This window comes from Kryptolebias marmoratus, linkage group LG22 (genome assembly GCF_001649575.2).
Source record: "Kryptolebias marmoratus isolate JLee-2015 linkage group LG22, ASM164957v2, whole genome shotgun sequence".
In the NCBI taxonomy this organism is placed as follows: domain Eukaryota; kingdom Metazoa; phylum Chordata; class Actinopteri; order Cyprinodontiformes; family Rivulidae; genus Kryptolebias; species Kryptolebias marmoratus.
This window is the reverse complement of record NC_051451.1, coordinates 8,886,836-8,914,111: the sequence shown is the minus strand read 5'-3', so window position 1 is coordinate 8,914,111 and position 27,276 is coordinate 8,886,836. Positions and strand designations below refer to the sequence as shown.

The 27,276-nt window shown below is 40.5% G+C and overlaps 1 protein-coding gene across 1 annotated transcript in view; it reads left to right on the top strand.

The window, feature by feature from the left end:
• The first annotated feature begins 6 nt into the window (after positions 1–6).
• The window catches only part of slc24a3 (solute carrier family 24 member 3), an 80,719-nt gene continuing 53,449 nt past the window's right edge, over positions 7–27,276 (top strand). The window contains exon 1 of the mRNA XM_017421727.3: positions 7–310. Coding sequence (XP_017277216.1) covers positions 118–310 — 193 coding nt within the window. The 5' untranslated portion in view covers positions 7–117. The remainder of the gene's footprint in view (positions 311–27,276) is intronic.

Here is a 27,276-nt window from a genome sequence, read left to right as displayed (position 1 = left end):
CCCCACCCCCACCCCCTTCCACCCTCAGTTCTCTCCTCACCTTCTGCGCCACCGCCGGGGTGGTCGGGGGGCGCTTCCGCCGGGATCGCTCGCCTGAACGACGAGAGGACGCGCGCCATGACCCGCGTGCTGGTTCGGGGGATGCCGGAGACGGCCGCCGGAGGAGGCGGAGGAGGAGTAGTGATGCTGAGCCGGCGGAGGAGCGCGGGCAGGCGGCGGAAGCGCACGGAGTTGTTCGGCGTCCAGATGTGCTTCGCCGGGGCGCTGCTCGGGCTGGTCGTGGGGCTCCGCTCGGCGGCGCGGCGCGCAGGTGAGGGCCACCCAATCCGAGCGTCTGCTTTCAGAGCCACGCTGGAGGGGAACACGGTGTTCGGATGGGGAGTTTTTGGGGGGGCGAGCCGGAACACCAGGCTGAAAAGGAGAACATCTGATATTATTATTTATTATTGGTATTATCATTTCACCTCCACCAAAGCAACAGGATGAGTTTTAACTTTAAACAATTACAATTACTAACATAACCCCCCCCCCTAAAAATTTCCTTTTCCACTACAGGTGCTTTATAAGATAGAATGTTGGTTATTATATAAATCTAACATCTCGTAGATGTGGGATGAATGCAGGAGTGATTTGTGTGGCTCACAATAAGGAACAGCGCTGAGAGCCAAACAACAACAAGATGCCTTTAAAACATCTGTAACTAATAAGCCTCCTGGAAATGGTGGGAGAGCGAGCAGCTCAGGGTTTGTTGGCTGAAATAGTCCACAGATATCCAGCAGGCTTTACCTGGTGCCCTACAGCAGCTTCACAGCAGCATTCCAAACAGAAAGGAACTATTATTATTATTATTTTTTTTGGTGTAAGTCATATTCTAGTGACAGAAAAAAGAAAAAAGGATTTGAGCTTCAACCTGTTTTGCTCAGCAGCAGTCGTGTTAGTTGTGGTCCTAACATGCTGTAAGTCGACTAAAATATAAAGTGTGGGGATTATCAGCTTCCCAATAAACTCGTAAAATCAGTATTTTATGCCCAGATTTCCCACTTATTACAGTGTGAGGTTTGAATGTACGACACGCGGAAGCAGATTCACCTCTAACTTTTATTTTATTTGTCCAAGTTTTGCTTTTTCAAAGATGAAAATCATGAAAATAATAAAAGTGTTTGAAATTCGATGGCAGCAGCAGCACGTCTCTGAAAAGCCGGGATGTTTGCCACTGTGAAGCATCCTCTCCTTTTCTTTTTTTTTTTTTTTTTCACCATCAGTCTGTGAACATCTAGGACCTGAGGAGAGCAGCTGCTGGAGGTTTTGGAGGAGAACATTGTCCCATTCCGGTCTGATGGTCTGATGGAGGATTCTAGCTGTTCAACAGTCCTGGCTCTTCTTTTTGTTCCATGATGCTTTTAAATGATTTCAGTTGGTGAGATGTCTGTACTGTGGGCTGGTCAGTTCAACTATGAAGCCATGCTGCTGGAATGGATGCAGTCTGGGGTTTAGTGTTGTCTTGCTGAAATATCCCCCCATGGGAGCAAATGTTGCTCTACAACCTGTATATTTTCTGCATTAATTGTGTCACCCCCATACCATCAAAGAGGTGGTTTGATGGGAGCCTATGTTCTGTATGAACCTTTCTGCATGGATGACACCTTTCCAGATATGTCAGCTGCCCAAGTCAGAGGTGCTAATGCACCCCCATACCATTAGAGAAGCAGGTTTTTGACTTGTGTGCAGATAACAGGCTGGGTGGCGTCTCTCCTCTTTAGTACGAAGGATGTGGCTTCCACAATGAATTTTGAATTTCAGTTTGTCTGACCACGGGAAGGTTTTTCAATTTGCTTCGACTCCTTTTGAAGTAGAAACATTATTCTGATTCCTGAATCCGGATCGTGACCCAGATCACCACCGAAACCTAATGACTTCTTCCTTGTAGCGTGTTTGAATGTTTCCTGACAATGTCATTAAAAGCTGTGAACGTTTTTTTTTTTTTAGCAATCTTGTGCACGGACACACAGACCCTACAGAAAACATGGCCTCCTTGGCGGAGGTAAGGCCCACTTGCCCGATTGTTGTCTCTTCGGTCCAAGGTACGTGCCGGCTGAACAGTGAGGAGGGAACCCGCTCTCCCCGCCACCGGGTATCCGGTCCATCCAAACACCGGAAACACTTTGATGACCGCTGTAGGCAGCAGACAATGAAAATGAATCACGGCTAATTATGATAATCCTGCTGTAATATCAGGAATATATTTGGTTGAGGTGGTCATGTAACCCCACCCCCCTAGGACATGGTATTCCTGCAGGAATATCATGATATTTCAAATGAAATAGTCTTATAACGTAAGGCTGATGGCGTCAAAATTTGACCTTTTGGAGACTGGAGTTGTTGGAGATGGTGGTGGTGGTGGGGGTGTGTCTTTAAACAGCTCCAGTCTTGATTGTGGCGGCGGTTCATGTTTCATCCTTGTTGTTTTCGCATTATGCCAGAAACATCGGGATATCCCCCGCTGACAAAGCTCGGCTTTGAAAAAGAAACCCATGCTCGTTTTTCACGTTAAACCTTTCTCTGTCAGCTCCGTCACATTGCCCGGGTTTATTTACTTTTATATAGCTCTGCGTCAGCCGGAAACCAGTCCAAATAAAGAAACCATCAGTCTTGTTTAGAACACAAACACCGAGGGACATTTCCAAAGTGCCAAATTTTTGATTCATTTTTATTGAGCCATTTTTAGCAACTCACACAAACTGCCGAAGTGTTGCTACCCCTCGTAGTTGACTTTCAGCGGAAAAAATGGGGGAAGCGTGACCAAGGTCTGTCGCCGTGGAAACATGGGTTGAGGGTCATGCACCTCCCCTGTGGTTGAACTCCTACCCCAGGGAGCGCCCACCTATGGTTTGAGAAGAGCAGTTGCGGGCGTGGCGGCATATTTTCCTGTGGTTCCGGTCAGCTGTGGTCCGAGAAAACTTGATCCAGTCCCTTTTTTGGATGTTGCTCCAAACTTTGCACTTAGTATTATACGTCGCCATTATTTGTTTGCCTGAAGAGGACCTCTTTGCCTTGGCTCTCTAGTGCAGGTCTCCATCCATCCATCCATCCATCCATCCATCCATCCATCCATCCATCATAAAAGCATCATAGGAGCTATTAGCCATACCATTGGGCGCATGTTGCTTTGGTCATTATCTTTACTTTAAAGAGTCCGACTCTGTCCATCTGTTCCCTCGTTGACCATCAGGGACAGGCCTAAAGATGTGCCCAGCCAGACAAATGGTCATTCCATCACAAAGCCACTAATGGCTGCTTGATGCGTGCGGTGCGCAGCGTTAGTCCGCAGCTGATCTTGTTACATAACTTCCAGCCCTCGTCTGCGGGTTCCCTCGCTCCTCGCACGCCGGCACCGGATTGGATGGGAGAGGAGCACGGACAGACGGAGCACTCAGCGCTGACAAAGCCTCGGGTCCCCCGAAGCCAAATTAGACGCACAGGCGAAGAGACAAGAGAGACGGGGAGCCGAGGGGGGCAGGAGGAGAGCGGACGACGTGAAGAGGAAGAGTGGGAGCAAGCGAGGACAGCACTGGCAGTGATTGAAGGAGAAGCAGCAGGGCAGATGTGAGAGTGTAGGAGAGATGAAAAGGGTCTTTGGGTGCTGTGGGGGTGGGGGTCAGTGCGGAGTGCACAGGTGGATATGAGATGAGTCAGAGAGCGAGATGGTCAAAAACTTTTCATCCTACGTCATACAATGAACATTCAGCCTCTAGCCGGTTAAAATGTGATCATTTTCTCCTGCAGGCTGAAGTAAACAAAAATATAAAATTCAAGGCCTGGCGTTCCTCGAAGCACCGCGTTTCACATCCGAGATTCAAACCACCATCATCTTATGTTGAGAAATTACAGAGTTTATTAGGATTTGAGTATTTTTGAGGTTTTTTTTTTAGTTTCTTTTAAAACTACTGCAAAAAGAAACTAAAAAAAAAAAATCCTCAAAAATACTCAAAATTAATAATAATTAATAAAAAATTATTGAATGTGTGTCACTTCACAGTTAAATGCAGAAACTGCTTGTTCTTTCATGTTTCTGTTTGGTTTAATAAGTTTTTTATGTATTGGGCTTTATTTTTTCTTGTGTTTCTATAGCTTTGTTTTGATTCTTGTGATCTATGTGGGGTTTTGTCTTTTCCCTGTTAGTCTGTTCCCTGTGCCCTCTGTGTTCCTTGTGCCGTCACCTCCCTCTGCCTCAACCACCCACACCTGTTCCTTGTTACTAATCCGTTCACCTGTGTCCACTTCCTCGTCCGCCTCTTCCTCTAACAACCTGTTCCCAACTCCTCATACTCACCGGTTCATTGCAACGTCTGGATTTCCTCGCGTCGCCCTCCTCGCGTGCCCTACTTTGTGTAAGTTTTTGTTATTTTGGAGTTCTTATTTTTGTTTTTGCTGCCATTTTTGTGTGCCATTTTTGCATTGGCTCATGCTTATGAGCTGTGGCAGCCATCTTCAATTCCATTGACTCCAAAAGTTAATCAGTCATAGGTGTACATCCAATGATCACATTCTAAACATTTCAGTCCAGTGGTACATGAGATACAGACTATGGCATGGCCAATCAGTTAGTGCTCAAGAATACATGTTGGGGATCAGTCTCAGCCACTACCACATCAAAGTTCAGGTCAGTATCTGTAAAACTGACTGATGTACAGCCAATGTCGTGTTTTTTTTTATGTCTGTCAGCTGTGGCAGCCATCTTGAATAGCGTTGATTGGGAAAGTGAGTCAGTTGTAGACGCACATCTAATAATTACTTCCTGAAAGTTTCCTTCAGATCGCTCCAGTGGTTCAGACAGAAATGGGCAAAAACCACCATGTTCCATGTTCACCTTTCAGCAGGGGGCGGTCATAATGATGGCGATGGTTCTAAGCAGAATCCTGAGTTCGAAAGTAGGGTTGACTCCCGTTTGGAAGTCCTGCTTCCTTGCCTTCGTGCACATTACAGGTTGAACAGGGACATCAACCATACAGGTCAGATGTGAAAAGCGTGGCGGTACAACTTAAAAAGGGAGGGAAACGGGACTTCACCGAAGGACAAAATGCTACTGGAATGATTGGACCATGTGACGTCCATCTTCTGACTGTCGTCGCTGAGAGCCATTAGGGGCTGTAGTGTTGCAGTACGATTTTAGGCCAGAACGAAGAACTAAGCAAACAATAAAAAAAGTTATTAGTCTTATGTTAGCCCCTTGATTTATTTGCTCATTAGCTACAGAAATTACGTTTAACCTGTGAGAGGCAGAGTCTCTGCTGCTCATTATGCTGAAATAAAACCGACTTAGAGCTCAACACGGTTGGTTAAGTCCTTAATGTTGCACAGCCTTCTTATAAAAAAAAACTGATTTATGCTTTTGGGGACGACAGATAAAAGAGACCAAACTTAGTTTTCTATGACCGTATGTTCCAGAAACTTCTCGTCCCCATCCTTCAGCGTTCGCAGGCTGTGTGTTGCGTAACTGCTGTTGTCTGCGCTTTCTCGGGAAATGACCCGAGGACAGACGGCATTTACAGGGAAGAAGTTCCTGTACCTTTAGTTGTGGAGCGGTGAAGCATCCGCTGAGTCTCTCTCTCATAAATGCTTTTATGTTCCCGTGGACCAACAGAACGGGGCTTTCAGTGGTCACGAAGCACACGCGATCAACGAGTGTGTTGTTTATTTATATGGCAGGAATGAGAATATAAGCTCCATATCTTGAGCGAGAAGCTGAATCTGGAAGAACCGGCCGTACATTTAGGCCGTTCCTAGGGTTTGCTCTTCTCTTCCCTTAACAACAGCAGCCCGTGAGCTGCGCAGTCTCCCAAGTATCTTCAGCCGTGATAACAGCGTTAACACAGTCTGACAGTTTTTCAGTCGAAGGATCAGGGGTTTGATCCCCAGCCCCCGCAGAGTGCCAAAGGGCAAGACGCTATAAAGTACCTATGAAAAGTATTCACCCCCTTGGATGGTTTATGCTTTTGCTGCCGTCGTAAATCAGTCATGGTCAATACAAACTAGCCTTCTTTACAAAAAAAAAGGGACTGTCCTAATTTAACTCAGAGAAAAGAATTTTAAAAAGTACAAGTCAAGGAATGGATAGGAGAGGATTTCCAACCCCCTAAACATCCCCCGGAGTTCTGTTAAATCCATCATTGAGAAACAGAAGGAATATGGGACATGTGTAAATCTACTATGAGCTCAGTCCTCACAAACTGAGTGACCATAAAGAAGGAGAATAGAGAGAGACCACTAAGACACCACAGAGCTCTCTGAAGAAGTTCCAAGCTTCAGCAGGTCAGATGATAGAGACTGAGCTACAACAAATGTTGACCAGGTTCTTCACCAGTCTGAGCTTTAAGGAAGAGTGACAAAAAGAAAGACTGTTGGAGAAAACTCATGGCTTTTTCATGCAACAGTTCCACAAAAATGGGCTCGCAGACCAGTCCGCCTTTTAGAGCACCTCTGGCCGTCCATAAAACGCCAATGGATCCACCCATGTCCCGCACAGATGGGAGCAGATTGGAACCAAGGGAGGTGTGGAACAAAAATCAGCTGCTTTTAGTGTTGCTCTGTGCTTTATTTTTGTGACAGACGTCTCCTGGACAACATTTCTCGCAACATGGCAGATGAGCTCAGCGCAGCGATTCTGTTTGCCCTTGGAAGCCTTTTTTATTTATGGGCCCAGCAACCTAGAAGAACTACACAGCTGCTTAAGCTGTCCACCAGCGGACAGTGAGAATGGTCCACTCGTGGTGGCAAACACGTGAAGCGAACTTTTCGGCACTCCTTCCGAGAGGCTGTTCAGCATCCGACGACTCATTAATTACTTGTTAAAGAATCAGCTTTTAAGGCGGCATCAGTAAAAAATGTATGCTGGTCATTTTGACAATGAATCTAAAACTCTGACTGATCTTTCTTTCAGCTGGATGGCTACAGTAGTTGATTGGAGGTTAGTTTTTGGCGACAGCATTGAAGGGTTTGCAATTATACTAATTTTGGTAATGGTAAACTAAAACATTGAGCTGTTCTGCTGCAACTTTGAGCCAACTTTAATGTTTGTGTTTGACTTAGCTTTGTCATTGCACTTTAAGTCTACTGTTGTAGGCCTCTTGCAGCCGTAGATTACCACTGTCATCTCTAAAAATAGCTTTTATTAAAGGACAAATGGAAAACGTCCTTGATTTACTTTGCGCTAATAAAATTTACTACCTACAAGAAGCAACCACAGATACACTGTTCAAGGTTATATTTTCTTTTTCTTCTATATTGTCATAAGTAATGCCACTGCAGGTTTTCTCAAAATATCATAATGTAGCTTTGAGGTCATGTCGCCCTGCCCCTAATTTCGATCGATTTTAGTTGCGTATGAGAAGATTAAATTGTACATATATCCACTTTAGATATTGAAGCAACACATTGCTGGCACCTTGTGCATGCTGAATGCTTTATCATCAGTCCAAAAATGCATAAAAGTAGCCTTATTTTGCTTAAATAAACATATATGTATTGTATAATTAAGGGAACAAGAGCCTTCTGTAATGAGCGTCCCACCAAGCCCAGTCAAGCGTTATCGACTGCAAAACGCCGACCCGACACTCTACCACTACCGTGATAAAATTACAAAGTGCTGTAATCATTCCATCCAGACCAGTATATAACTGCTCTTTAAGTAATTAAGTACTTTGCATGTCTACTTGCACTAACAGAGCTCTGCTACCAGTGTCTGTAGTTAATTGCACATAGACTAATAACTTAAACCTATAAAATGTAATCATTTTCCTCATGAGTCTGTAAATATTCCAGCCTTACATAACATGAACTTTAGTATTTAGAAATGGATAGCTGTGTTTTGTCTAGCCTGATTTTACCAATAAAAAATATGAGACAAGTTTGTAGACGAGTGGCAATTTTCTTTTAAGAAAATATGTGGAACGTTTTAGCAATAATTGTCAAAGGCAAGCAACCCAGTAACGGACAGACTCAGGCGTGGTGCAGAAGGTAAGTGAGGTTTATTTACAGTGGGGAAAGTGCAAAGATCAGGATAGGTAGGACGAGTGTGGACCAGGAGGAACAGGTCCTGGTCCCAAGCGACTTCAGGTAAGTAAACTTTACAGGTGCGGGCGAGTCAGACCAGGAGGGCACAGTTTCCAGGTTTGGCAGTTTCACAGGTAAGTGGAACTCACAGGTAAGCAGGCAGCGGGCCTCGTTCAACCAGGTGAACTCGATGGCAGCAGTAATCGAGGTAATCCAAGAACAGGACCGGGAACTCTGGACAGGCACAGACACAACCAGTTAGTATATTCTAGACGTGTGGAAATAGGTACTGGCCGAGACAGGTTACCATAGGCAATCGATGCTCCAGCGTTGGTCTGTTCCTCCAAACTGCCTTATGAACCTAGGTGAGGCTGCTCCTAATCAGGTGCAGCTGTGAGCAATCAGGAAACTGGCCAAGCAGGAAAACGGGAAGAGCACACTAGGAAGCAGGAAGGCAGATTACCACAATATGTTTTCAATATGGACACCATTTTATTTAGCTGGTACATGGTTATCATCAGTCCCCAGGTCTACAATAAATATAGCAGTCTCTAGAGGGGTTGACAACCCTTGGTAATATTGTAATACAGTTTATTGGACTAGCATTTCCAAAAGAAAAAACTATATAAACATAGTACCACATTCAAATCTGGTAATTATAACCAGAATTGGTTTTAATTGGGCTTCTTCAACATTGAACTGTGAACAGATATGCACGATGCAGGACAATTCTGTCACGCCCAATGAGGACATCTCAGAGAGCCTATTGGTCAGTCTTATTTTTCAGCAACACTATAATGGACATTTTTTTCATTCTGTTTGAGTCTTTTTTTTTTTTTTTTTTTTTTAGAAAAATAGGTAAGTGTTGCGACTGCCCCTTTGTTAACACGCGCAGCTCCTTTCCCATTTCATTGCCGGAGGAGGATCTCGAAACACTTTCTCCAGCTCGAGCATGTTGAAAGTTCTCCCTGTCAGCCGCAAACACGCACTAAGGGCCGCGTCTAATTCAGCCTTGCCTAGGTCAGCCGAGAAAAACACTCCACCTGTTTGAGAGGCACAAACCAGCTCCCTCTTCTTTGATCCTCCACGTGTCCTGATAGCACTCACTGCTCTCATCTTGTCCTCCTTCCATTGATTTTGGCACTCGGCTGTGATTTCGGACGAGTCCCCTCTGGTTTGGAACACTTTCCCCCTCCTTTGCATCTCAGACATTTATCTTTTGGTCTCTGCTAGTCTGCTTTCATGTGTCTGTGCTCCCGGTGCTAGGTTTGTTTTAAAGCCTGATTACAAAATTAGCTAATTTGTTTCTCACATCCCAAAATCCTGCCTTTAGAATTTCTCAGCGAAATAAGGTAACCCACCAGTTAAATCAGCAACTGAGAAGAGTTAGACTAGAAATATAAATGTTATTAACAGTTTTTAACTTTTTAAAATAACTGTAATTAAAAAAAGGCTGTCAGTACCAATTATAAGTATGTTTTTTTTCCCACTAATTTCTCAATAAATCAGTTAATTTAAACAAAAAGGTTACCTCCAAAATTCACAATCAACAATTTTTAGTTTATTTTGTTTTTACCAATCACCTTTGACAATGAATCACAAAATAAAATGTACACAAAGACTTTTGATTTAAAGTACAAAGTATAGTATATAAGTACCAACCCAGCATGACAAAATAAATTAATTTAAGCTTTTATTATTGTGTGAAATGCAAATAAAACCAGAAATCAATCATTTTGGCCCTTATTTTAGTCACAATGGGACATAGTTAACATGTCAAATATTTTAAACAAGAAATGGTACCCATTTTAGGAAAGAAAATACTAATTTTTAATTTGATGGCGGTTGATTCGCCTCCTAACATTAAAAAAATATATATTTCAAAGCTCTTCTAACCTACAGCGGAATCCACAAGTCTTGTAACGATCGTTGGTTTCCATTTTGGAATGATATTGATGTGGAAAGGGGGTAGAAACTCTTCCAGTCCTTACTTGGTTGAACAGATTGTTTTCCTGAATCTACAGCGGATCAACTTTTGGATTCGAGACGATGGCCACCACAGTTAATAAGCCAAAACAACACTGGCTGTAGCTCAGCTGGTTTTACAGATATCGAGCTAGAATTTGGTGCGGTAGTAGCTGAGAGTTGTTCACGACACACACCCAGAGTGCACGTACTCTCACAAAAAACACATGAGGTTGTGCTTAAAATCCTTTGCAGAGACAAGGCTTGACCAAAACAGTCATAACTCTGTTGCTTCACAAGATAAGATCAGATCAGTTAAGAACTAGGTGGACGACAAGCATTTTTTGCTAGACCTTTAGGTTTTAAAGTTGCTGACTGGTACGACATACTATTACCTGGTGTGAGAATGTAGTTTTTTACGGGTTGGGATTGTTGATTTACTGTGTCCTGCTGAATCTGACTCTACTGCATTGCATCATATTTATGCCGATTCTGAATGAACTGGACCATAATCAAGTGGAGCAGTTTAGATTAGTTTAGAATTGGATCCAAATTGACTGCATGGAAGCAGATTCAAACTGGATCTTCTTGCTTTTTTTCTGAATAGAAACAAGAAATGACTTTTACTGTGAACAGGTGCTTAAGCTGTAAGATGTATCGTTATTACACTTTGATATGTATCTATACATAAATGAAACAAAAGAGAAAGCCAGCATCTAACTTGGCTGTCAGTACCTCACCTGTCTGCTGAAATATTACAGCCGTGACTCATCGTCAATACGGTGAAGCGGTAGGCTGTAAAGGCCAACTGTGTGTGTCCAAAACTGATGATAATTCTTTGTGTGTTTGCTCCAGCAGTACCTCTTCTCACTGAATTATGTCAATTAGTACAACTGATAACTGTCAAGTCAGCTAATTGAAGCCGTTGCGTTGATATCAAAAGGCTTTTTGTCTGCGTGACGTTTGTAAAAACGGAGTCGCACGCACGCACAAAAAACCGCAGATGGATTGACTTTCATCTGCACTTCTGCGCGGGTTAATAAATCATTCATAAACGCGCACACACACACACACACACACACCCGCTGTCGGTGTGAATGTGTGTCACTTCACAGTTAAATGCAGAAACTGCATTTAAATTGAGTGCAGCAGCTGTGCGTTGTCAGGAGGAAAGTGTGTGTGCGTTTGGGTGATAATCGAAGCCGTTAGAAACTAAAGGCGCCAACGGTTTGATGGTGTTCATCAGGGACTACAGCTTATGTAGTGTCTTTTTACAGCTTCTGTTTCATTCAGTCGTTCTTCGTTCTTTCACCTCTTTCCTCCAGTGACTCGGTTGCCGGACTTTTGAAAACCTGAGCATCTAGGGGAACCTTCTTATCTGCAGTCTAAACTGCTGAGAATTAAGTTGTCCTCCCGTCTTGTGGAACAACATTTCAGATTACATTTAATAAAACAGCAGTTTTCATGGATGTTATCCAACTGCAGGTAAAATATGACGTTTTGACTGGCAAAACAAAAACAGTAACAGTTGTTGGGGATTATTCCCATCAATAAAAACTCTTTACTTTCATGGTTGTGGAGTGAAGTAATATTAGATTCAGTAACAAATGGAAAACCCATATTTCTATTAATTGCTGTGAAAGAAATCAAAAAGTATATTTTATAAGTTGAATTATAGAGTCAGAATAAACCAATCTAGATAATGTATTGGTTGAGCACTATTAGCTCACCCACCATCCTTACATTTACTTATTTTAGTAGCACTTTATAATAACTACACCTTATTTAATCATTAATAAAGAATTACTTAACCTTGAAAACATCATTAATTAAGGATGATTCATACTTAATAAGCTCTAAATTAACACATTTATTAATGATTTACCCATAAAGGCTAATTAGTTCCAAACCAACATACTTAATGTTTATTCATGCTTAATAACTCATCAGTTAACCATTCTATATAATGTGTGAATGTGGATGAATACCGGTACAATATAGTTCAGTTTGTTGGAATTAATTGTTCAAACCAGTCAGAAAATACCACTGGAATTTCATTTTTTGGCTTCCTGAAAGATAAAAACCTTCCTCAGATTTGGATCTATAAACTCCGATGTGGGAATTACTGTCAGAACTCTGGTTCGGACCACTTCAAAGTCACTTCACTTTTTTTGTAAATAGACACTAAGCACTGTTGGACTTGATTAACTGGCCAGCCATTGGACTATTTGACTGGGCTAAAGTTAAAAATCTGCATAATCAACAAGGAACATCTTGACTTCTCGCAAAATACTTAGTCAAACAAGTTTTCTACTCGTGTGTAAGTCCCTGTTCGTGCAGAAATTTAATGATGGAAGGGTAGTGAAGCCACAGCAGGGCAGATGAGGTGTGTAACATGAGTCAGCGTGGCCGCATGATGCTCTCTGAACTGTGGGGGAAACCTTTGGATGACGAGCGGTGTGGGATTATGCGGGGAAGCGGCTCTTCCAGTCTGCTTAGAAGAAAGACAAATTGATTCAGAGCTGCATGCATCCTAAAGAGCTTCGTAAAAAAAATGCAAAGAGAAGACTTGTTACATCAGATTCATGATTGTGCATCCAAACACGCTTGTGAGTATGCAAGGGAAAAAGCAGAAAATCAGTGTATTTCCGTGCTCAACATCCTATTGATTAGTTGATAATTGTGTACCACTTGGGTTCTCCAGCAGCAGCTAAATGTGTCTGTTTTTAGATTGACACTAATAGACTCAACATACAGAATACTGGACAATATGGCTGTACTTTTCACACAGGGTTAGAGGTCGAATCATTTAAGCCTTTATTTGGCCAGTACCAAATTTAAGAAACCAGGGCGGCCTACATACAACACCGGCTTTCTTGGGGTATGTATTTTTCATTTCACAAAATAAAACAATAAATGCTTAACTTAAATTACTATTTAACAAGAGTACTGCCAACGGTACATAATACGCCGGTCAGCAGGGACAGTCTAGGGAACAAAGGGTTGGACATTTTTGTCTTAGTCAGATGTGAAGCTGAAGCATAGACAAGGTTTAAACAAAGGGGTGATCTTTGACTTCGACCTTTGACCCCATGACCTTGAAAGCAGTGGGATCATTGTAGTTTGACATTTCTGATAAAGGGTTATCAATTTAGAGTTCTTTAAACAAAGGGAGAAGGGGGACCTGTGACCTTTGATCCCATGACTTTGAAATCAACAGAGATCTTTGTTGACCCATCAGGTGTCCAGTTGTGCAGTTTTTCTGCTCAATATGCCTTTTTATTTTAAACAAACAAACAAAAAAACAAAACAATTATTGACTAACTTACATAAAAGTGTACTTAAAAAAGCTACAGAAGAACTTGTACACCTAAAAATGGAACATTCTCATAAAAATATATATATTTTGAGGGCTCCATCTGTAGCTGATTGCTAGTTTTTAAAAAGTGGCCAAGGTTGGACAATTAATTGGTCCACATCTACACAGTATAGTCAAAGATACAACACCTGGTCACTGTATAACAAGATATTATGCAAGCTTTCATTTATTTATGCCCTATTTGTCATATTACTCAGATATTTGGGGAAATGCATGTAAAACAACTATTGATATATATTAGTTAAATTATAAAAAAAAGCTATTAGGTTAATTAATAAAGTGGGATAACTAATACCAACTAATAAACTCTTTATTGAAAATAACACTTTGAAATTTAAAGATATTGTAAATATAAAAATACTGTATATATACTAAATGTATAAAGCCTTTAAGAAAAGTCTTCCTTCTGGAATTGAGAAATTATTTGAATTAAGGGAGAATAAACATAATTTACACGGATTGTTTATATTTGAACAAGCTAAAGAGAGAAGTCTGGTCAAGTCTAGATGTGTTTCAGTTGTTGGCGTGAAATTGTGGAATGAATTAAATGATGAGCTTAAATTAAGTCCTTTAAGAGAGCCTTAAAATGTAAAATAATAAAATCTTATATTGTTATGTAGATGTAAATTTACGTATTGTGTAAGCCTGCATGCAAGTAAAGTGTATGTATGTATAAATATATAAATTTGAATTTAAATGTTTTTTGTGTACTTATACAGGAACATTTATTTCTGTTGTTAATATTATTATTTCTGGAAAATTTATTTTTGTAGGCAACTCAGTTTATGAACAGGGTAGGCAAATATAAGCCTATTCCTTTTTTGGTAAAGAATGGATCAGTAAAATAGTATTTTGTTTTTGTTTTATATGTGTAAAGTCGATAATCCCCCCCCCCCCCCAAAAAAAAAAAAAAGAAAAAAAAGTGAAATGAAATTAAATGAATATTTATTTATTTCTTTTTTTCACTTTCCTGTTTTGTCAATTTTGGCAGCAAATTCTAAGTTAGTCTCCCTCTTGTCAAAATGTATTTTAGTTTTAGTCATATTTTAGTCATCAGCACATATTTTTGTGTGTTTTCCAGTCAACTGAATATTATATTTAATTGACTAAATTTATGGTAAATTTAGTTGACTAAAACACAAAGTGTAAGAGTTATTTGTTAGTTTTCTAATAGCTTTTGAAATCAGTATTTGCATCAAGAAAAAAAACTTGATATATAACGTTTAAATGTACAATACACTGAGACAGAGTTAAATAATACTTTTAATAAAACACAACATCACTTTATTTACCTGGCCTTGTTTTTTCATATCAGAAAATCATTACAAAATAATGATGGACAGTAAGTCTGCTGTCCCTGAACAAGATGTGCATTGTTCATAAGAATTAACAAAATGTTCCTGATTAAACACTGTCAAAGAAGTAGTACCATTAATACCAATACTACTACTATAAACGATATTATTGATACTAATAAAGAACGAATAACTAAATTTCAAAAGTTTCAGTTTAGCATTTACTGATAATTATATCTAAAATGGAAATTTTCAAAAACTTTGGATTGAATTGAGTCAAAAGTAGTAATGTAACCAAATCAGGATAATAGGATAATATATGAGTTATTCTCTGCAGTCTGTTTGCCTGCAGCCTTGGTCTGTTGGTGTTTAGAGTCGGTGTAGTACTTTACCCCCAGAGGAACAGCGGAAATATTCTCCTGGGATGTTCCCACTTTTCCGTTCACTCAGTAAATCACTGCTGTCATCTGAAGTCTCCTGAGTGGTGCGGAGAGAGAGAAAAACAAAAGCTTTGTTGGACACCTAACATACCTACTGTTATATGTCGTAAAATCTTTGCAAAAAGTCTATTTTGATCCCAACATGGGTAATGCAGTGGTGTTTGTCAGATGTAGCTCAGGATATCTTAGCTTGAACATTGCTTCATGTTTGTGTTTTTACCGGTGACTGTCGCCTTGCACGATTTTCACAGCGTCTTGTTGCTCTTGGCATTTAATGTAGCATATGTAGCATGTTAGGGTAGTGTGTCTCTGGTGTGTGGCCGATACATTACCTATCTAGATGGACGGCTGGTATAAGTGGGCTTGTTGGGGTAAGCCCTCCCTGGTGTTTACAATAAAAATGTTAAAATAGCTAATAAACACAAATTAAAAATATCGTATCACATTTTGTGAAATTTACTAAAAAGCTGGTGCCAGACAGTCTTGAGAAAACCCCAGAGTCTTTCCAAAAGGCTAAGTTTTCACAGCCACAGACTTAATGTCAATTTAGAGCAATGTTTCTTTATTTCAAATCGAATGCTTCTGTTGTTATATATCTGTTAGCCCATCCTGCTAATATCACCACCAGCTGCCACTGCGTATCTCCATACACCACCAAAGATACGATTCATTTAAGATACATGGGCTGCAACACAGACTATAGTGCAATATGATCCAGCCTTTAATCACAATACAATGCAGTTCGATGAGTTTTGATCCAGCACTTTGACTAATTATTCACTACCTAATAAAAATGAGCTTTAATGCAACATGAATGAATGTTTATTACTCTTTTAGTAACTCAACAATGAGCAGAAAAATGTATCATGAAGAGTAAAACACCTTTAGTTAGAGAGAGAATTCGTTCTCCATGCACGAACGTAACTACGCTTTAACGTTTCTGTCTGTTTTTATAACTGACGTCTGTGTGCAGAAACAGACCTTCTTCCAGACGCTCAGAGTTTATTGGGACAAGGACATTACAGACCGGTGCATCTCAATTTAATACCCAAACTGCATCAGTACACAGCCGCTCTACTGATTTACTTCCAGTGTGCGCGTGTCCATCAGTGAACTGCTACCAATCGGTTCATCTTCACATCCCTAGTCCGTAAGTCTACTCTTTTTCCCAGTCCGGCTGTTGCACCGTCCACCTGGGATAGATCAAACATAAGCTACATACATTAAAGATCTGTTATTGCTGTACCAACCGTCTAGACCCCTCAGATCTTCTGGTTCTGGACTGCTCTGCATCCCCAGAACCAGAACCAAATGAGGAGAAGCAGCATTCAGTTTCTATGCACCACAAATTTGGAACAAACTTCCAGAAAACTGTAAAACAGCTGAAACACTGGGTGCCTTTAAATCTCAACTTAAAACCCACCTGTTTAGAGTTGCTTATGGCTAAATTAGGGTTAGAGTGCGGGTTTTTGATGTTGTCGATGTTTTTCTCTTTCTTACTGTTTATTCAATGTCACATGCTTTTTTTAATTATGTAAAGCACCTTAAAATGCCTTGCTGCTGAAATGTGCTATACAAATAAAATTTGATTGATTTGATTGATTGATTCTACTGCTCAGGAACGAGTTCTGATTGGACATCTGCTCAACTCATCCCGCCTTTCCACGCAACTACATTCAATCCAATCGGATCTCGTCCCTTTCAAACATTTTTTTTTTCTTCTCTTTTTTAATTGTTAGCATAAGTGTCAGTAGGTTTACTGCCAGGAGATTTTATTTAGGTATTGACTTGTTTTTGTCTGGAAGGAACAGTCGATGATGAAAATGATGCCAGAAATATTTCATCAGTGACATTAACACTGCTGTGCGTCACAGTTTGTCATTTTTACTTTTGTTTTTGCTGCTTTTTGGTCCAGCCCCAGCTTCAGTAGAATTTGGGTTTAGTTCTTCTTCCATTTTCCCCCAACACAGAACTATAACGATACGCAGCGCTCAGACAGACAACTATCACGGGTTTGGAGTTTTTGCCATAGTTCGTGGCTGTGGTTGGTTTTGCCTGTTTGGATTCTTCTTGGTTCTCTGTTTTTCAGCATGTTTTTGTATTTGAATTTATTGTGTTTCTGTCTGATTGTTGTCAGCTGTCTGTACTGTACTGTTGTCAGTCTGGCCTACATTTAGGTCTTTCCATAGACATTGTTCTCCTCTGTTCCTTGTCAGTGTTTTGTCACTCGCAGCTGCTGTTCAGCATCAATCACCCAGCTGCATTCATTTACTAATTCCTCCCCCATATACATTTACTCCTCAGTTCGTGCAGACTGGAGCAGATTCTTGTCATTCATACCTGCTCTGTGCTGTTCCTGGTTCCCAGTGAGGTTCCACTTGGGGTTTGGTTTTTTAAGTTCCTGTGGATAAATTGGTTTTGAGTTACGTCCTACCTGCCTGCAATCTTGTGTCCTCCACCAAGCGTGACAGAAAACACTGGAATGTTCAAAACTTTCATTTCCTTTACTTTCATCTTAGGCTTCACTGAAGACTTTTTGATCATCCTGTATGATACCAAAGTGTGCCTTAGAGGTGAATATTTTTGAGGAAACGTTCCTAATTTTTCTAAGACGTCTTCATATCTACTTTCCCCCGTTAACTTCCAGCAATTAAACCAAAACAAAGCTGTGGTTTACCTTGTGTCGATGCTTACTAACCCTGTTGGCGTGTGTCCTCGTCTCCTGATTGAACCCACACTGTTAACAAGAAGTCATCTCTGTGTGATTATCCTCAAATCAAGAGTTGCACTCGCAAATGTATTCGTAGCTCATTTCTGACGGATGAACAAATCTCAGGCAGGTCACCTTGTCTGTCCGCGGGTCATTTTCTGCTTTGATTAAAGTCCCACTCTCTGTTGCTCGCTCTCCAGTCTGTTGCTCCCCTTTGCTCCCCGAACACTCCCCGACTAATTCATCACCCCGCTCGAAAGCCTATTTTAGTACTCGCTGTATGTATTCTGGGATCCTCGCGCTGCTCGGAGATACTAATGAAAGAGGAGTTGAAGAGAGGGGTCCATCCCTGGGGAGGGGTGGGGCCGATGTGAAAAGCTTCTGCGGTCCTCTCTTTTCTTTTAATTTCTGTGCTCCCCTGCCATTGTTTCTGTTGCCGCCCGCTCGCTGACAGGTCGTTTTAGATAGCTGCTGTCAAACTCCTCTGCGTTTGGCGTGAAAGCGTTCAGTCTTATGATGTGTATGAACGTCCTTTCAGCCTTCCCATTACATGTTTGTAATGCCCTCAAAGGTGGAGAAGTTATGGTGTCTTATGGCGTTGGCATTCATGACCATAGCCAGGAGTTTGAGTGGGGGGAGGGGTTCTTTTTTAGGAAAAGTGGACATTTTAGTCAGAAGTATGGGAGTTGCTTAGGTCCCCATTGGGGTTCCAGGGGCCCAGGGGTGCAAAGGCCGCCCTGAAGCTCCTGGATTTAAGGCTTTGAGAAGGTCTGATGTACATGGTCTGCTAAAAAGTTATCAATGGACAATTTTAAGTTCTGTATAGTTTAGTATCAAAATGTTAATATATCAAACACAACACAGAAATGAATCTGACTGCCTAGAACACTTAGTCACATTTTTTTTCTGTCCAAACGATTGCAGTTTTTGAGCACTTTTTTTTTAGAAACTAGATGCTTTACAACTCTAAAATCAATCATCCCAACAAAGAACAAGATTTTTATTAATTTTTTTTTACTTTTGAACTGCTTTAAGGGTAGGTTTGTTTTTTATAATCTTTCCTTTGAATGAGTTTCACTTTGACTTTGGATTTGTTGCCATCGGGGTTAAAGAGTCAGTGATTTTTACCTAAACTGTCACAAAAAACTCATTTGTTAAAAATCGTATGCTTTCTGTTTATTTATAGGGACATTATTTTTAAAACAAAGAGAGGATCAAATTACCTGTTTTGTCTCCAAAAGATATCAAAACAGAAAGTAATTAAAAATATAAAGCCCATCAAATTTAGAAATTAGACCTAAAGTATTCCTGAATTATTGTGAAATTTTACAAGTAGCTTGTGGTCCAGTTATCCTTTTTTTTAATTAAATATTATATCAAATATGCCCAATATTGTATTGGAGACAATATATTTTTGTTTACCTTAGGTTTAGCACTCAACTAATGACCAAATTCTCTTGCGGGTAATAAAAATCCCATCCCAATGCAGTTTCAAACAGACCTGTAGAGCTGCAGTTAAATATAGAGATGCACGGTAAAAGTCCTCATTAAGTATCTGATTGATGAGTTTCTGCAGAAACCCAACATACCTCTCACCGACACCCAACATTCTCTATGTTATAAAGAGGACTCCCTCTCTGCACGCAGGAGATGAGACGAAGCTGCTCTCCTCCCAGAGGTATATGTTCGGACAGTGTAAGTTTTCACGAGGAGGAGGTATTATGCAGTAAAATGTGGGCTAGATGCTGTTGATTAAAACTTTCTGGTTCAAGCAAAGGCGTGAACAGAACTAGTTACACTAACAGACAGCAGTTCAGAAGGATAAAATATGTTGTTCATTACAGAGTTTTTACTAATAGTATCGCATTGCTATACAACAGCAACGGTTTAGTAATATAAGGTAGTACAAATTAAGGGTCCTCTTACCCAATGGGTAATATACAGTAGTTTATCCTCAGGAGCTGTAAAAGCAACAATGCTTAAACCACCCTTAGCTGAGCTCAGTGATACACTACAGATACTAAGATATATCTTGGAGTGACACTGACTAAGATACCTTCATTTTTTCCTGCTCCACATCAGCACTAATTCACCCGAATGTGAAGTGCGGAACTCGATAGGGCCGCACGATTATTTCTAACGAGCCTTTTATTTATGACATGATCACTTTCACAACTTATTTCCATGTGAATCTGGATGTCAGTTCTCAAATGTTCCCATTTTTATCACATCACCCCCCCCCCACACACACACACACACACACACACACTATTGTTACATTCAAGTTAAAAAAAGGACAATAGACAAAAAATAATAAAAATTTAGAAATGACAAAAAGTGGATTCTTCTTTAAGATATATTGAATAATATATTGGACAGTAAATCAAGCGCAAATAAAAAAGAAATGGGTTGTCCTATTTTCTTTTTCCACACAAGCGTTCCACTTTCACTTCAAGCTTGGGACTGCTATATCCACCACCACTGCTTTCTTCTGTATCTTATCTATCACCACAGTGTCCGGTTGGTTAGCCATCACCTGTTTGTCAGTCTGGATCTGGAAGTCCCACAGTATCTCAGCCCTGCCATTCTTCACCACCTTGGGTGGAGTTTCCTACTTTGACTGTGGGGCATCCAGTCTATACTCGGTACAGATGTTCCTGTACACTATTCCAGCCACTTGGTTATGGCGTTCCATGTATGCTTTCCTTGTCTGCATCTTACATCCTGCTGTTATGTGCTGGACTGTCTCAGCGGGCATCTTTACACAGCCTGCATCTGGGGTCCTGCCTGGTACGATAGACCCCAGCCTCTGTTGCTCCTCTGCTGCCCTCAGCCCTTTAGTGAAACATTGTTGTTTTAATATACTCATTGAAGTTATAGAGCTCCTTTCTGTCATCGACCCATAAATGAATGATTTCATGATACACAAAATGCAACACTAAGGATGGATTTTAATACCACTTTGTTGTGTGTGTTCAAATGTGGTCTTAAGTTGTAATCTACCTGCTCCCCTATTGCTGAGACATGATGGACACAAAGGTAAATGCACTCCAGAAGTAAGGATGATGAGTTCATCATTCTGGGGTGATGCAGTCGGTAAAAGAATGGTGTGGAGTGACAGAAAGTTGTTTTTTTTCTCTTGTGGGTGCAGTTTTGAGTCCCACACCTATCTGCCATCTTTTAGTCCCATCCCATCTGATTGTCTTTTTTATCTCTCTGACCCCCAGTGAATAAATAAGCAAGTAAATGGCGCTGCACGAGGCAAAGACCAGGTGAACAATTTAATTTCAGCAGAATCTGTCCGACCCATGCTCAGCGGCTCCTGTTGACCTGAAACAACACAAATGCCACCGACCAATTATTTTCTGTGACTGGTAACTCTTATCACACATAACATTACAATCAAGCGTGCATGTGTTGACATTTTCCTGCTACACAAACAATGCGGCACCGGCGAGGGCAGCTAAGCTGTCTCTTCCCGTTTCCCAACAGCTGCCAAGACCCCTTTCACAGCTGCTGTAGATAACAGCGACAACGGACACTCCCAGATGAAGGACGCCAGTTGAGTCACACATTAAGCAGACATATTGTACCAGTAGACCAAGCGTCCCCACCTTTTCTCGTTGTTAGGAATTCAAGCCAGATGGAACCATTTTACCGACGCTGCCATGTTGTATTTTTGGGATCTGGACGCTGAGGGATATGGATTAAATGGAAACTCTAGAATTGTCTTTATCTGTCAGTGTTTGTCTCTATGTGTCCCTGTGATTAACTAGGACCTGTCCAGGGTGTTCCCCCGCTTCTCGCACAGTGACGGCTGGAGATAGGCACCTCAAAAGGAGAAGGTGGTAAAGAGAATGGACGGATGGTTTACACCGGAGGTACACTGGACAGCTAGCCCTGCATCATGGGTCTCAGAGCACAGAGCCTTCATGTCACTACTAACCAATAGGAACAAAGCTGAGATGATGGCAAGCTTTGAAAGACTAGCCGCTCTGTTCCCCCTTCCTCCACTTTTTTCACTTTGGGTTGCTGCAAGCGATAAAATTCAAAAAGACGGACAGGAAGATGCGAAAGAAGAAGCGTTGAAATAAATGTATTTGGGTAAACAAAGGGAAAAACAATTACCCAAGGTGAAATAATAGATAAGAGAATAAATGTAGTAATTCCAAAACCAAACAATAAATTGTAAGAAATAAAGTCTTTCAAAAAAAACCTTCACAATATTAAAATATTTTAGCCTTTCGCACAACGACTGCTGAGGACAGACAGCAGCTCCACTGGGTCCCTGCACGGAAAAAAGAACAGACAAAAAAAAGAAAGAAAAGGATTGATGGATTATTTTTGAGAGAAAAAAAATAAATAATTAAGAAAGAAAGAACAACACAAATGAAAACATGAAATAATTTTTTAAAAATTATACAAATTTAAAAAAGTACGATTGTAAATTCAACAAATTCAATAAGCAGGGATAATGACAATTAGATTGTTACAACAAAAAGAGTAAAATGAAAATGTTTTATGCCTCATTTCAGATAAATATTTGTCCGAAGCTCTTCTTCTTTTTTGTCTTTGTCAATCATTACTTAAAGTCATTTATTTATGTCAGTATTCATTCGGAAAGACAGCAGTTCTGGTCTGCCACAGTTATGATCTTAAATCAAAAATAATTCTTCCAGAAGAAAACCAACATCATGTTTATTTTTGTTTGTTTTGTTTTTGTTTTGCAGAGATAAACTAACAGCCTGGTACTCTTGACCAGATTAAACGCGCATTCTTCATCTCGGAGCTTGGAGTGGCTTAGATGATGGCACAGTTGGATTTCTGATTGAGTGTTCCAGCAGCGATCAGCCCGCAGAGTCCTTTTGTTCTCCCAAACAATGAAAACACAATCACACTGTTATTCATCTGCACTTAGCAGAGCCGGAGGAACCCATTACACTTTTAATTACGCTGATCAGATAAATCCCTCTCAGATGACATCCAGCGAATTTTAACTATCTGCGTGTGTTTGTTCGCATGCGCACCGTGTGAGGCGGTTGGAGAGAAGCTCATAGTGGAAGAGATTAGAAAAGCCTTTCTTTTTTAAAAACACAAGTAACTGTCTCCTTCTCCTGTTAACCCACACCCCAAAATGCAAATAACGCCTGAAAAAAAGTGTACCCAAAATGAATCAGATACTGCTCTTGAACCACCTGGAGTACATGCAGATGCTTGGTGTCTTTGTAAAAAGGTAACGATTTAAATTTTTTGGCATTAAAGTCCAATTTATTGTTTGGTAACTAGGATTTCAGTAATAAAGTTGTAATATGATTGGCTGTGGAGGGCTCATATATCGACCTAATTGGTCAAAAAAGGTGCCAATCAAAAGAGGAGGGTCTAGACGACCATTTTGACGTCCTGGTGTTTAAATATGTTGCCGTAGAAACCCTGCAGGATGCTTTAAAGTGAAACGAAAGTGAATACGGAACGCGGGCATTCCGTTGCTTGTTAAGAGGTTATCTGCAGTCTGGTCTTTCTCGAGTAAAGCCAGTGTTTGACAGGAAGTCTTTTCTTAAAGTCTTTCTGATTATATATATTTATAGGCAGAGAATTTGCTAACTATTAACAGAAAACAACGTTTTCAGGATGATTCAGACTCATAGTGGAAATAAAATTAAACTATACATGTTTAAAGGTCTTGTGACTATTGCACTGATTACAATATCGGATCAGGTTGATACTGGAGTTGTCAGTACAGGTAAACTGCGGGTGCCATGTCAGTAGGATGTGGTACCCCTTAGGCCGGGATACAAGTAGTAGTGTAGTCATACATCTTCTGTATCCTCTTCTGTAGCAAATCAACCCACAGTCGTTGTGACTGGTCTTTGAGATCCAGCAAATTGATGTTGGGACAGAGTTACGCTGATCTCAACCATATTTGATTGGGGAAAAATCGAAGGACCTGGCTAGCTATGAAAAGACCTCAGCATAACACAGACAGTCCATAGACACGTGCTGTACTCCTGACTGTACCAGGGGGTCAAGAGGGGTAAGACCTACAGTTGATGAGTGTGCTGTCAGGGTTTTCTGAGCCACTACCAGAGGTGACCTGAAGTTGTACTTTACGGCTCCCCCACACCACGATGCCAGGAGTGACACCTGTGTGTCTCTTCACAACATCGGCAGTATCGGTCCACTCCACTTGTCGCCACTATATACACACACACACACAATGGTCGTTTGTGGCAACGGAGAACTGAGTTTCATTGATAAACATGATGCAACGCCAGTCGCCATCAGTTCAGGCGTTTCGGTCATGGCGCCGCTCCAACTGGAGCCATCTCTGCTCTGGTGTCAGTGGCAGCTCACGCGCGGGTCGGTAAACCCAGAGTCCAGCTGATGCCATTCTGTGGGATGACACAGAGTTGTTGTGAAGAGTTCAATAACTGTGTCTAGAGGGCAGGCACAGATGTCATGGGATTCGGTAATGCTTGGCACACCGTACAACAATCCCCCACCACCACCACCACCCCTCCCCGTCCTTGGTGTGGTCTGTCTTGCGTGACCAGAATCTTCACAATGTGTGTGAGTGTCCTCGAGTACAACTTAAATCCAACATCAGACTAATGTGGCATCTGTTCACCTCACATGCTGGTCAGGTACACATTATAACCGTTTAGCCTATAGCAAACTCACAATGTGACCCTTATAAAGTGCTGGTAACGCTGTCTAAACAAGGCATTCTCTGCCTGCTGACTGTCAGTCGCTGTTTTGATGCTCGGTCAGTCAGACCCTCAACAGCAGACAGGAGCGGGAATTATTTCAGTTTTTATTTTAGGGATTTGCTAGAAATTTGTTCAAACTTCGCTCCGCATTAGTTTGTCAGATTACTGTAAGGCCAAACCGAGACAAGAAAGTCTCTGGGGCGTTATGTAACGGGCAACAGTTTTAGCCTTTTCAATAGGACTTAAGCATTTAAGTTTGTTTTATCCTTTTTAAAACACAATTTGGACTTTTAGGGATTAAGAAAGAATGACAAGAAAAAAAAAGAGTTGAGAGAAAACGGTTACTCTGCTTTTTGTTTGTTCTCGTGCTGTTGGAAACTCTTTACAGCGCCTTCACTTCTTTGGGACGCCTGTGTTGAATTTAGCTTTAAAGCACGATTTTTGATTAACAAGAAAGTTAAAACCAGTTTAGCTGTTTGGACAGATTTAGATGTTAAGGAACCAAATGAAGAAAAACCAGCATATGACCAGCATATGTATAAATGCATTTTGTTAAAAAAATCTTTATCTAAATATTATTTAAAACAATTGGTCCTGTTTTCAGTCCACCATAAGATTTTGACATGATTCGATTTGTCTCTTTAAATATGTTTATTGTTAATTGTCACTAGTTAGCTAGCATGCTTTTGATTTGCTTTTTGGTTCAAAACTCCTTAAACTAATGTTGTAAAAAGTTCCTGTGACTCAACATTAGATACGTCAATCCAGTTTCACTGAAGCTTTTCATGGGTTTTGACCCTGAATTTAGAAAATAAATTGTTTTTCTGGTATTTAAACCATTGCATCTTTTTGACAAATCATTCTTATTCATTTTCTAATTTTTTCACTTTATTCAAAGCAGGGGTGGGCAACTAGTTTCCCAAAGGGGCTCATACAGAACTTGGACTCTTGCAAAGGGCTGGACCGACAGACTAAACTTAATTCTGCCAAATATAAATTCCCTAATTAGCTATAAATGCAATATGATTTTAATAGCTGCTATGAGAGACACAGTAACTGGGCAAGAAACCTATATTGAGAAGTTACACTTTATAAATATATGTATAATGTAAATAATGAGCATTCACAAAGATATTTGAGGAAAAATATGCATATAGTTGAAGTATTTCTAACAGCAGCGTCAAATTAACAACATAAGTTAGCTAATTTTCATACAAAAGTTATTGAAAATAAAAAAAACAACAACAAAACGTTCTGATCTCCACACAGCACACTTCTTTGCCACTTAAACATCTATATTTTGTTAAAAACTTGATATTCCTTACAAGTTTTTGTATTTTTCCAGTGTGCTGACATAATGGTAACTCAAATCTCTCAAAAATTCCATTTCTCAGAGGAAATAGGGCTTCTCAATTATGAAAAATATTGTCACCTCTATTATTGAAAATTGTTTTTTATTGAGTTTGGAAACGCTGCATTTTTTTGCACTTAAAGAACAGTAAATTGCCTTGAGAGGGACATTTTTCTTGATGCGTTCCTGTTAAACTTTCACCTAAAGTAAATAACAAGGTATTTATTCAAATGTAGGCCACCATTTAAAATAATAACCACTAATAAATAAAATCACCACTATAGTGCCATTGAAATATACTGTAGGGCTCTATGAAAATTTTCTAAACCCCATATTTTATGATGAAGCGTCTCAAATTTTATTTAAAAATTTCATCACAAATAAATGAAAGTGTTTCACTTTAATAAAACATTCAATGACTCAGTTAAAGTCTGCCTTGGAGCTGCAGTGTTTAGGAGACATGCTCGCAAAATGAAAAATGGCAGAATATTTTGAATAAGAATTGTATTTTTTTGTTTGTTTTTTTATTGATCATCCTGTTTTTGTGATTGTTCGGCGCAAAACTCAAAATCGAAACGACAGATTTAACTAATTACGCAGCCCCAGGTGCATAGAGGTCCTGACCCTACCCCTTCAAAATCAAATTGCTGCCAAAGCTGATTTCAAAATAAAAGCAGAGCTTTTCGATTTGCATACGGGATAATTTCCCTTTCGATATTTTTGATTTTTCATTGATCTCCTGTGGGCCGTGCGATGCTGATGTGGGATTCACAGCCACTCCCTGTTATTAGCACAGACCGTGGCCCAAGAAAAACCTTCCCCACGAGGTCATGGTCCAGGGTCATGGTACAAGGATGCCAAAAGTACAGCTCATCTTTACTTTATTTTCAGTTGCTTTTGTAAAATCAAAGGGTTGCGTTCCTTCAAGGAATGCATATCGCCCTCCTCCATGATGAGAAATGAGGGATCGGTAGCTGTTTTGGTCTGAATATAGTCTGAATATAGCATTATGTGCAAACTCATCCTATATTGTGAGATGCCAGGCTCAGAGTGTGTGTTACGAGTGGCTCTCGGCTACGACCACATGAAATTTTAGCTCAATATCTGTAAAACCGGCGGATTTAGAGTCACTTTTGCGCTGTCTGAGATCATCCTGTAATGAGTTGGCCACTAAATCGAATCAGTTGTAGAGGTACATACATGAAATGATTATGTCCAATGAGTTCTATGAGCTGTCCAGGCTAGGCTAATGGTTAGCCAAAAGAGTATGTATGTACAAACATCGACAAACTAAACAAACAGTGTCATGCAAAAGTGCAGAGGTTTAAAATTAGCCAATATAGTGTTCTTTCCCACTGGTAGGATGATTTTGAAAAAGAG